The 13041-nt window shown below is 36.1% G+C and overlaps 1 protein-coding gene and 1 long non-coding RNA gene across 2 annotated transcripts in view; one reads left to right on the top strand and one right to left on the bottom strand.

The window, feature by feature from the left end:
- Window positions 1–583: 583 nt before the first annotated feature.
- The window catches only part of satb2 (SATB homeobox 2), a 38144-nt gene continuing 25686 nt past the window's right edge, over window positions 584–13041 (top strand). The window contains exons 1-2 of the mRNA XM_055215480.2: window positions 584–755; window positions 4806–4988. Coding sequence (XP_055071455.2) covers window positions 584–755; window positions 4806–4988 — 355 coding nt within the window. The remainder of the gene's footprint in view (window positions 756–4805; window positions 4989–13041) is intronic.
- Window positions 657–13041, bottom strand: part of LOC129451928 (uncharacterized) — a 104923-nt gene continuing 92538 nt past the window's right edge. The window contains exons 4-6 of the long non-coding RNA XR_008646924.2: window positions 4742–5036; window positions 3624–3684; window positions 657–796 (exon numbers count right to left, since the gene is read on the bottom strand). This is a non-coding gene — a long non-coding RNA (uncharacterized lncRNA). The remainder of the gene's footprint in view (window positions 797–3623; window positions 3685–4741; window positions 5037–13041) is intronic.

Below are 13041 nucleotides of genomic sequence, written 5' to 3'. Positions count from 1 at the left end.
TGTAATGGTCGGATTACATTTCTATATACAAGGTTGGTAATGATAATGAATTATAATTCTATTTCATAGAATTATAAATTTTTTATGTATTTTATAAATTTTTGTTTTTATTTTATTACTTTTTTCGGTGTTATTTTTTCTTATGTCTCTGCTGTTTGCGCTAAAATATATTTTCTGTAAAGCTACTTTATTACAATGCAAAACTGTGAGTGCTATAAATTTTAAATGTAAAACTATTAAATTATATGAAACAATTAGATGGTTTATTATCATTTTGGATTTCTTTTAGAATTGGTGTCTGTGTTTTTTCTTTCAAATTCTTTTGTTAGCTTTTCATTTTTTATTATGAGAATCGGATTATTTCGTGTTAATCTTTTTAGCGTGATATATTTCACATTTCTTTTCTCTTCTGTCTTCTTTTCATCCCGTTCTTGCTCATACCAACTCCGTTTGTTTACTGTACTGCCAATTTTGATGTTAATCAAAAAACATGTACCTTGACATAGATTGAGTTTTTATGCGCCTTCTCTTTGTCTCAGGTCCTTATCCTCTGGCTGGTGTTCCCTCTGTGGTGTGGAGGGGGATGGAGCGAGGTGGAGGTGAGAGTCCTCATTTGCGGGAGAGCCCGGAGCGGCGCGGGAGCAGTAGTCCTGAAATTGGTGGGCCACCACCGAAGATGGGACGGCTAGAACTCAATGGCAGTCCCACCGGACATCGCAGTCGCCACAATGGAGCCTCTCAGAGACCTCTCGGAGGTAAGACACTTACATCCATCCATGTCTTAATAAATCGGGAACTACAGAAAATGATGGGGAGAGATGGTGAATCAGTAGATGTTTGGTCACCCACAACAGCACAACTATAACTCCAGCTCTGCATTGAGCTCCTTATTTATTTTATTTTATTAAAAGAGTCACCTATAGTGCATGATGCAGATAAATGTAATCCCGTACACCAATCTAGATTAGCTCATATGAGTGTTTGTAAGCAATAAAAGCTTAGTGAATTAAGTCGAGGTATATAAACCTGATTTATTCTACTTGGTAAGTTATTGATTCCAACACAGTGTGTTTGTGTGAGTGATGAAAGGAGCTCATATTGATTACAGTGACCCTAAGAAACTGCCACACTATAGACAGTGGTGTAGTCAAAGCTATTGAACAGCTTTAAATGTTTTTACACATGTGGAGTTGACACTTCACAAAGACATTATTTTTTCTTATTTCATTGCTCTTTACTTTAACTGTATATCAACAATTGTCTAATTTCTATTCTTATTTTTAAAAAGAAATTCATATTTTTTTTAATACTGTACATTGAAATAAACTGTTTAAAACTCAATGAACTCTCTTGAGCTATAAAAGATCACCCCCCTTCATGCAATACAGTACATTTCTTTCATAGTTAAAATGTAAATAAATGAACCAGAATGTCATCAAGGTCAAGCTGTAATTTACTTTGACAGTAAGTGATATGCATAACCAATCATAAAGATATATATCAGATATAGATTAGATATTTTTTAGAGACCTTAACAACACATACTGTCCATATGTTTATGACTGTCTCTATTTGTGTGTACAGTAGGTGTGATTTGCTGTACTGCTCTGGAGCAGCAGATGCGATTTGTCAACAAACACATATGATAAATAAAAGAGAGTTTTTTTCATAAGTTTAGTTCATCTTATGCATAGGGTAATAAAGACAGTGAAGAATACAACTGGGCCAGTTGACAAAATATATCAGAGGCACTAGAGACAGACGCTGAGAGAGACATGTAGAGGGTTTCTATGGGCTCCAGCAGAGGGGGCGAATGAATGGTCATAATGAGAGATTGTCTTTCTACAGTTTTCTCCAAACCATAATAAAACACTAAATAGTAGGTCTTATACAGATCAGATATAGATTTACTCACACAATTTATATTTCAGTATACATACACTCTAATTATTTTCAACCCAGTGTTGGGTCAAAAATGTACAGCCGTTGGGTTAAAAATAACCACTTTTTTATTTGACCCAACAATGGGTTGAAAATAAACCAGCATTTTTTAAAAGTCTATATTTATCGTCAGTTACCAAATGAAATGAGGTTTACAACACTTAAATATGATGAACACATATTCACTTTTAACTAAATTTGCCTTAATAAACTCCTTATTTACAGCTTATTAATTCTTAGTGAAGTCGCTGTTGTAGGGTATAAATGTATTGGGTAGGATTAGGGGTTGAAAAATATGGCCATGCTAAATAAACCATTAATATGTGCTTTATAAGTATTAATAATCAGCCAGTATTTTGCTAATATGCAAACTAGTAGGCAATCAGTTTAAAGTGAGTATTGGTCGGTCCCCAAAGTGTTACCCAACTGTAGGCCTCCTCCGTGGAATGAAACCAATGACGCTGTCTATGAATAGTGTACAAAATGGTCAATTAAAAGAAGTGCTTCAGAAAATCTCCAGAAAATTTTGATTTTTGATAGTTATTTTATCAGTGTATTTCATGTGAAGTTTAACATTTTTGCAGTCCTTTTACTAAAATTCAGGAAATAGCTAATTTTCCAGCATTAAACATCCACATATTTTTTTTTTAGTTTAAAGATATTTGATATGTTCTATAAAACAAGTAAGGAATAATTGATGACGGGCCATTGAATTATAAGAAAATAATGCACACACACCCAAGGTGCAATGCGGCACGACGGGAAGCGGATAATTTTTTTATAATTCAAAGGACCGGAGTCAATTATTCCTCTTATACCACGGTTACCACAAATATTGCTCTGGTGCCCATTTTTAAGACATTTGACAAATTAGGTGTGCGGTTATCAGCAATTAATGCATACCCACGGAACATTTCTCAGCCAATCAAAATACAGCATTCAACAGACCCGTGGTATAAACATATTTATACCACGGGTCTGTTGAATGCTGTATTTTGATTGGTTTAGAAATGTTCCGTGGGAATGCATTATTTTTTGATAACTTGTCAAATGTCACCAGACCAATGGTATAAGAGGAATAATTGACTCAGGTCCTCTGAAATATGTGAAAATAATGCACGCCCGCGGTTGGGCATTATTATTGGGCATTATTGGGTGTGCATTATTTTTTATAATTCAATGGCCCGTTGTCAATTATTCCTCCTATATATATATATATATATATATACACACACCATAATAATCCATGCTCATTTTTATCTCAAACAGTTTACGAAGATTATTGCTTTTTACTAACAATCTTTTTTACTAATACTTCTCACAAAAGTCTAAAAGTATTACAAAACACTTACACAACATTTACTTGAAACACACACATGCTACTATCTTATGATGAACCTGTATATACCGGATACTCCCCCTTAAATATCATAAAAGAAAGGTTCTTCATAAAAGAGTGTTTTTCTTACCTTTAAGAATTTTTATAAAGAAAATGGCTTTTCTATGTCATTGTGAATCACCTCAATTTTTAAAAGTGTATAAGGATGAGTCTATTGCGCTAACAAGAGAAAGAGAGAGAGAGAGAGAGAGAGAGAGAGAGAGAGAGAGAGAGAGAGAGAGAGACTGCTGGGAGCTGCTGTGTGTTGACAGTTATATTTCCCTGTTGGGGGAAATTCACTTACTTGAATTGGCACCGGCCCCTGGCCTGTAATTCACTCCATAAGAGCATTCTGAACTGGAAGCCTGAGTGATTAATGGAAAGGAAATAGAAATATAGGAATTGACTGATTAAACCACGGGGCTCTGGGAGCATAGCGTAAATGTATGTATTTGTATGGAAGTATGTGTGTGTGTGTGTGTGTGTATATTAGGAGAGAGAGTTGCGCATTGTATTATTAGTATTAAGTTTTGCCTAATGCTTTCAGTTTTTCATTTCTATAGAGAGCATTAATTAATGGTCACTAGACAGATGCACAAAGCACTTCAGGGAAATTGGAAAAACAAAACAAGGCTAGTTAGATTAACTAGAGCAAACTTAGGGGAGAAGTGTGTTTTCAGGCATCATTACCTATATGTGCTACTAGGGTATTTCTTAACAAGCCGTGAATGACTATGCATCTCAGCATCCCATTAGAAGATGGGACTCTGTACCCATCGAATTACATGCCAACATATTTTCCAAGTTAATCATAAACATTTTTAACTGAAATGTTAACAAAGGCAACACTACTAAAATAATGTGCAATGTCACGAGCAGTTAAACACAAAGCAAAAAGGTGTGCATATCCGTTGCAAGCTTATACAACTAATTGTTAACATGAAGATCGTTGACTTAAAGAAATATCAGTTCAGCAGTCATGAAAAGTATATTATGAAGATGGATAGCTTTAATGTGCATAATAGAGCTGGTTTGATATTTGATACTGAATCTGGACGGTTTGTCCACCTTGACTATTTGCATTGGAAAGTAAAGCTGAGACTACAATTGACCCTGGTGGCCTTATTCTAATGCAAATTATGAACCTATTAATCATTAATGATTTCTAATAAAACAACTTTTCTGTGAACAACACATGGCAACTATTCAAAATAACGCTATGCATGATTTATATAAACCCACCATGACTAGGATTGGTATGTAAATTAAAAAAAAAATATATATATATGCAAATGATGTGAAGTCAGTTTCCCATTTGCAAACCTTGGTCACTAAAGACAGACTTTAACAAATGCTTTTAGTGCAGTGGAACCATTGTTAAGTGTATATTAGTGTATATAAGACTTTAGTTAAAGTTCTCACCTTAATTCAGTTAAACTCTCAATCTCTTGGACATTTTTTCATTTTTTTTCACATTCTTCTGCAGGTCTGATGATTCCAGTCTTCTGTGTGGTGGAGCAGGTGGATGGAGGGATGATCTCAGAAGGTGAGAGTCGGGAGGAACATGCCGAATTTGTGCTGGTCAGGAAGGACATCCTTTTCACTCAGCTGGTAGAGACGGCGCTTCTCGCCCTGGGCTACTCTCACAGTTCTGCGGCCCAGGCACATGGTGAGTTCAACACTGTCCCATAATCAAAGTATATGTTCACAGGAGACCCTATGTTCCATAAAAAGGAGATTTCGTGGATTTGTAAGAGTAGGGAACATTGCTGTCTATGAGTAAGCAATAAGGTAAAGGGTGTTATTAGGCACAAAACGATCATGACATATTTACAATAGAGTTCCTTATTGCTTTAAAAAAAAAGGTTACCACACAATACAAATATTAAAGCAAAAATATTTATCAAAGCAACTTTTATGAAGTAAAATCACTAAAAGTAATTCCTCATAGTCCCTGATGGACTGTGAACAAAATGTTTCACATATGATTGCATTGCTAAGGGTGCCAGGCAGTAATACAAAGAATCATTACACTGTAAAAAAAATTCTTTGCTGCCTTAAATGTTTTTGTTGAATCAACTCGGATTTACAAGTCATTTCAACTTATTATTATTTATCTTGACTACACTGTAAAAAAATACTTTGCTGCTTTAAAATGTTTTGTTAAATCAACTCAGATTTACAAGTCATGTAAACAGAGATGAGTTGTCACAACTTATAAAATATAGTTGAGAAAAGTCAACTTAATTTTATAAGTTATAACAACTCACCTGTACTTATAACAACTCATCTCTAGTCAAGATAAATAATAGTAAGTTGAAATGACTTGTAAATCTTAGTTGGTTCAAGTCAGCAAAGTATTTTTACAGAGATTTTAGTTGTTTTAAAGGAACAGTATGTAAGAAATGTATATCAATTAATCATAAAATGGCCCTGATATGTCACTAGACATTAAGAAATCATTTTCATTTCAAATACTTATAACACTGACAACAGTCGTCTAGCCAGAATATTGTCATTATAAAAGTGGAGTTGCAGCCCTCAACCGATGTTTATGTTGTCATTTTGTGTATTGGCCACTAGCTGTGTGATTGCAGTACCAGTTTTAGCCACAAGTTTTGTGATTGCAATACCAGTTTTGGCCACAATCCTATATACTGTTCCTTTAACTACAGATAAGTTGTTTTAAATATATTTTATATTTTTATATTTGTATTTTTTCTATATTATAATCAACTATATTTTATAAGTTGTGACAACGAATCTCTGTTGACATGACTTGTAAATCTGAGTTGATTTAACAAAAAATTTTAAGGCAGCAAAGTATTTTTACAGTGTAGGTATGCATCATGTGTGTGTTTTATCATAAATAAAAAAGTGACCAATCAAAATCAAGCACTAGAAATGACCATTCTATTGTTTTAATCATGGGTTTTAGTTCACAAAGACATTGTTTTTAATGAATTATAGAAAAAAATAGTCCATACCTTCACTGTAAAAAAATACTTTGCTGCCTTAACATTTTTTGTTAAATACAACCCATCCTCACCCCATGGCGTCAATATTTGACGCACTTGACCATGCGTCAATATGTGACGGGGAGGGTATACCTTTCGCGTAATTTTTTGACGAACTGGGGACTTCAATACTATTACGTCCGTTGCATTCTCTTTCCTATTTTCTTACCATTTTCGCGTCGGTTTAGGGTTAGATTTACATAATGACATCCCTACCCAAACCTAACTCTAACCCCAACGCCAGGTGACAACTGTTTAATTTCGCGTACACTGTTTAATTTTGCGTAATCTAACCCTAAACCGACGCGAAAATGGTAAGAAAATAGGAAAGAGAATGCAACGGACGTAATAGTATTGAAGTCCCCAGTTCGTCAAAAAATGACGCGAAAGGTATACCCTCCGCGTAACATATTGACGCATGGTCAAGTGCGTCAAATACTGACGCCATGGGGTGAGGATGTGTTGTTAAGAAAACTTAGATTTACAAGTCATGTCAACAGAGATGAGTTGTCACAACTTATAAAATATAGTTGAGAAAAGTCAACTTAATTTTATAAGTTATAACAACTCACCTGTAGTTATAACAACTCATCTCTAGTCAAGATAAATAATAGTAAGTTAAAATGACTGGTAAATCAGAGTTGATTCAACAAAAAAAGGCAGCAAAGTATTTTTTTACAGTGTTGGCTAAAACTTTGTTTGTAGACAGATACCAAATTTCAAATATATTTGAATTACCTTGTAGCTGAAATTGTTTATCTTAGTCTGTTTCAGGCGGTATTAGTGTATGTTTGTATTGGCAAACTACGTGCTATTTTTGAAATAACAAAATAGTACGCAATTTGCAATATTGTGTTTCCAATACACATGATACATCTAGATGACATATTTTGTTTGCCAAAATATGCAGTATACTACCAGATCACACAGTAAACAGGACAGTATCCCACAATGCAATACACTCAACTTGACGTTTCATTTCCAAAAAATGAACTGTGCAATATCAGCTGTGATTTTTTTTACTTTTGCATTGTTTGATCAAACTTGGTTGGATTTAATTCACAAAAGTGGATGACAATGAATGTTTACAATTTTAATAATTAAGGCATACTGTTTTAAAAGAACATAAGTATGTACTACAGTATATAGGCTACTTTACTGTATGGAAAAGCAATATGTTATTCCATTACCATTATTATTCAGTCCAATTAAAGTGGCAGTGAGCTCAAGCGCGAGGGCTGTTTAGATGTTGACAGAAGGATATACTGTTGTGTGCTTATGCGTTTGAGAAGGAAGGGCATTTGTTTATAACCGAATCACAGGCAGTCTGAAAGTCCTATTAAAAAGAACAAAGCAGGAGGCAAAAAATGTGGTACTTTAACGTCAGAAAGATGCATGTGTGTGTGTGCTAACTTTGTGGGAATGTGTCTGTGCAAGTTCTTTGTACTCATATAGTATGTGTCCACTTTCTGTGTTTGTGTGGGCCAAACATGAATATGCATTACTTTATTGCTGTAGCCTACACATGATTCTCATCTCCCAAAAGACTGAAAAGTTCTTTCATAAAGCTTTTCAAAGTAAAACAGCCTTTATGTTCAACTTCAAGCTGATCCACAGGTTGACATCTGTGAACTTATTTCACGTAGTTTTTCATATGCAACACCGACATTTTGTAAATCTGTCTAAAAAAATTGTTGTGTGATGAGGTCATGTTACATTTTATTGATGTATTCAAAACGTATTGTCAGCGCAGACAGAAACAAGAGACGGAAAGTCAAAAGACTGAAGGCCACATTTCAACCTTTAATTTAAACATCATCTATGTCAGGCTTGTGAAATGGCTGCAACTTTGTTTTTTCGTAGAGGCAAGACTGTCGTTTTTAAAATGAAAACATTGTGTGGTTGTGTAATTGCGTACTTTATTTTCAAAAACGACTTTGTTTTGATGAACAAATACAACGAAAAGAGCATAAACCCTACAGGTCACTTGCAGGGTAACAGCATGTCTTCTAAAATTCATTCAGTGCGGGCTGTATAGATTCCTTTGAAGAGCCAAAACAGGATCGATATTACCCACACAGTAGCTTTCAAAAATATCTCATGTGCTTTAAAATTAAACAAGTATGTAAATTGATAGAAGCGGCACTATGATTGAAAAGGCAAAATTGTCCTGTCTGACCCACGCAATGGCGCCACATCTATGTGCAAGTCCCAGACGTTACTCCCCTGAATACAGAAGTGCAGCCGGTTATTGAACAAAAAACAGTAGTGACTAAAAACAAAAGATTAGGAAAAAATTATTTACACCACCTTCTCAACCCAGATAAATGATACAACTATCCCATACTTACTGACAAAACTGACAGAGTTTATTCCTGAACCTTGATTCAATGAGCCGAGGATTACATATGAGGAGAGAAAGAGAGAGAGAAAGAGCTCCTCTCAAATGAATACTTTTGTTTTTTAAAGAAAGCGTTTATGTTAAATGAATAATTTCTGGCTTAAATTATACATTTTTTCCCTTGCGGTTCACAACCAAAATTACACAGAGTCCCATCTATTTTCTCCCTGTTTGAATTGTGTCCTGCATAGCTTTCTGGTAGCGGTATATTTAAGGTCCTCTCCCATCACCGCTGCCTTTCTTTAATTAGCCTGACCAGTAATTAACTGGGAGATATTGTTTATTTCAATTATAAGGGTCTGATACTTTTATAGCATTTTATAGACAGACCTGTACTTTAAGGCTTCAGACAATTAACAGCGGTGACGGATTACAGCACGACGGCATTGTTGTGCTGCCACGTTTGACATGCAGCCGCTGCGGGTCGAACGGCCATCCGGGTCGGTGTTAGGAAAATAGGCACGGTTGCCTGTTGAGTCATTTCACTTTGTGCGATGACAACTAACTCATACCATTACTTGTGAACAGGCTGTGGTGATTAATTGTCTCCGGTTAACCCATAAAATGAATGGAATGGGAACACAAAAGGAGATCTTTTTTAAGATCCTGCACACATCAGTTTAATACAACAAATTAATAATAATTTCTGTAAATTTCCAACAAAACACCATGAAAGCAGCATTATTAGTGAGTAATCTCCAAGGCTTACTGTGTGAAGCCATGCAACAGTTTTGTGTCGGGAATAGAGCAATTTTTACTGACCACTTGATTAGTCATGCAAATAATTTTTGTGAAATGAGATCCAGAGCATTCTCTGGATTCTCTGTGCCTCATTGTTTTAGTTTAAGAGTGCTTTATTAAGACCATTGAGTACTTAACAAAATTTTGATTTATGGGCAGCGCTAGCTTATTTGTCATCAGATTCACCTGGCAGCCAATAAAAATCAGTCAGTATAATTGTTGTCGCCAAGGGTTCTCTTCTCACAACTTTATACTGAAGGCCTGGTGTTTTTCGCTGCTTTTTCTGGACAAAGCCCGCCCACAAGCTGTTTGACCGACATGTCAAACAACCAATCACAGTTTGTTTCGTGTAGCGTCACGTTTCGGACTCCTCACAATAACGAGCCGGCTGGCAACAAGTCAGTTATTGAAATAACCAGCCGCAATCGAATAGCATCTAAATAAACAATATTACTCACCATAGAACATCGTTGTGCACTTCATCAACAGCCACACCAATGAGACGCTCCCGTTAAACATTTGTTTGAAGCATATCTTTCCACTTTTTAACACATACAAGCAATTCAGGAGAACCGAATTTTTTGACTCCACTAACTGCCTCAAGCAAAACTCTTGGACGTCTTTTAGAGCGTCTATGCTGTGAACTTTGCATATTTTTGAGAATCCAATGTTTAGCTGATCATGATAACTGCTCATTATTATCCACGTGAACACGACTGAATCTCTTCCTCAATGGAACGTCAGAGCTTTGTTTTCCAGGGACCGAGACTAATCGCAACACTCGCGTCTCCTGGAAATCCGGTTTATTTCAACCAATCAAAAGACGACTTTAGACATTCTCACAGGGTTTCCAGAAAAGTGTACGAAAAACATCAGATGTTCAGCCAACAGTTTCTGGGCGTGACGTCTGAGGCTGAGACTAGATAGCTGTTTCTCAGACAAACTTACACATTAACACATGTGTATAATACAGTTTAACTTCTGTATTTGTAAGACTACAGTCATTGTAGGTAAAATTAATGGCTCTTGACTACCTTGGTTAAATCATTATTTACTATGGTTTGAACAGTAAATAACAAGTTAAGTGCCTTTAGTTCAAATAAACATAAAGCAGGTTCCTGCACTCCCCGACAGATAATATATATATTTACAGTAATTTGCCAAAATACAAATGAGGTATAAGATACTTGAGTTATATACAGTGGTGTAGTGCAGGGTATATGCAGGTATACGCCTCTTTATTTGATGGCATGGGGTATACCCACTTCTACTGGGGGCATAAATTAAGAGTATACCCACTTCTCCAGACACCACTACACCACTGGTTATATACTATACTAAATCCTATATACTGTACATTCCTGTAATTGAAGAGGCTTCTTTCTACTGTCTTTTCTGTATAGATGTAGATACAGACACAATTGCTTGTAACAGTACAGAGATCTGTGGTCTTTATGACACATAGAGATTGGGGCATCCCTTCAACAGAGCCAAGCTACGCAGAGCACCAAGTGTATGGAGTCCGATGCTTTTATCCAAACTAGTTCTGCTGAATATGTGTGTCAAAAAACATTTTCAGGCTGTGTGTGAGGTTGCGTTTGTGTGTGAGTGTATATGGATGGGTGCACATAAGCTTTAGCCAAGCCACCAGCCGACCACATGAAAGAAGGAGGAATTTTAATGTGGCAATGGGAACAATGGTTTGTACTGGGGGAGGGAGGAAAATGACAAGGAACAGAGTCTTTCCAAGTTAAAAATGATTCATTAATGACATTACCACAGTCTCTGTGTGATGCGAGCTCATACTGTAAATAGGAATACATTTAACCACTGTTTATTGGAATAAGGCACATTACTTTTTTTCTGTTCTTTGGTGAATTGGTTCCAGCGGGATGCCTGTTCAACGCTAAACACATGAATTTGAAACGTGGGGTGTTTGAAACTCACTGACACTCCAGTCTGACAGACTTAAGGACATTTAGTCTCAATCTATGCTGCTGCTCGAATCTCAAGCAAGCAGGAATCATGGGTTGTGGGTAGGGCTGTCACAATGATTAAATAATCGTCTCATCGCGTTGTTTTGACCTCATCGCGATGATTTCATATCACCGCAATGATTGCACATCTCTCTAAAAACATAAGGGGGAGCTGCAGTGCCTTTATTAACAAGACATAAAACATACATTTCCAAAACAGCAATTCTAAATTTAGGGAAGGATGCTATTCTTAAAGGACAAGTTCGGTATTTTACACTTAAAGCCCTGTTTTCAGATTGTTTATGATGGTTTTGACTGAAATTTGGATATATGATGCTGGCCCGAGAATTTTCGGGTGTTTGTTCTATCACCTCCCACCTCTACAATGGGTGTATAGGTGCACTAGAACAATCCTTCCTAAAATGCATGAAACTTTCGTTTACAAAGACGTGAAACTCACTGAGTGATCAGGGGTGTTCACTGATATGCTCACACAAAAATCGCTGCAAAAGATGCTTTCCAACAGGTGTTTTTCCATTCGTTGTAAATTTGTGGACCTGTTTTTCCAAACGCCTCACACCCGTATATTCTTCCGTTGAGAGCTTGAATAATAGACACTAAAGCCAAGTTGGTGGCGATAATCCACCTTTGCCAATTGCAAGAATACAAACAACGTTCCCGGCGCGGAGTAATACCGTACTTCGCAGCACATCTAATAAAAGTCAATGGAGTTGGACAAAAACTACGATAAAACCTGTTGGAAAGCATCTTTTGCAGGGATTTTTGGGTGAGCATATCAGTGAACACCCCTGACCACTCAGTAAGTGTCACGTCTTTGTAAATGAAAGTTTAATGCATTTTAGGAAGGATTGTTCCAGTGCACCTATACTGTCATTGTAAAGGTGGGAGGTGATAGAACAAACACCCGAAAATTCTCAGGCCAGCATCATATGTCCAAATTTCAGTCAAAACCGTTCTATTTCATCATAAACAATCTGAAAACAGGGCTTTAAGTGTAAAATACCCAACTTGTCCTTTAAGGATCTGTAAGGAATAGATTTTTTTGTAGCCACTACAGACATGTTTGGCTACTTTTTAAGGCCTGTTCTGGTATAGTCAGTTTATTTTGATTGCATTTTTATTTTCAGTTGTTTTTGAAAGATATAATAGGGACTTTAAGCAACAGCTGCGAATGGAACGGCTACGGCGACCGGAAGTATCCTGTCACACCGCCGTAGCCAAGAACGTAAAAATCACTAGCAACAGGACAGCACAACGCAGCATTAATTCATTTATTGAGATACAAAAAAATGACATTTAAAAAAGCAAGAGAAGGATTGCTTTTGGCATTAAATTACAGTCTTTTGTTTACAATTTTTTTGCTGCCTAAGGTGTTGTTGCTAACAACAGACATATCTTTATACAAACGGAAAAACTTAAATTTAAAACATTTAACACACATTATATAAAAGACTAGTGGTACAATCATAAACTCATGCAATTACAATGTCATATGCCATAAAACATAACATTCATTTACGTAATTTCTCACGTTGTAGCGACTCCGGCAAACCAGCTGTTCTCCTG

This window comes from Misgurnus anguillicaudatus, chromosome 17 (assembly GCF_027580225.2).
Source record: "Misgurnus anguillicaudatus chromosome 17, ASM2758022v2, whole genome shotgun sequence".
Classification (NCBI taxonomy): domain Eukaryota; kingdom Metazoa; phylum Chordata; class Actinopteri; order Cypriniformes; family Cobitidae; genus Misgurnus; species Misgurnus anguillicaudatus.
This window is presented reverse-complemented; position numbering and strand designations above follow the sequence as displayed.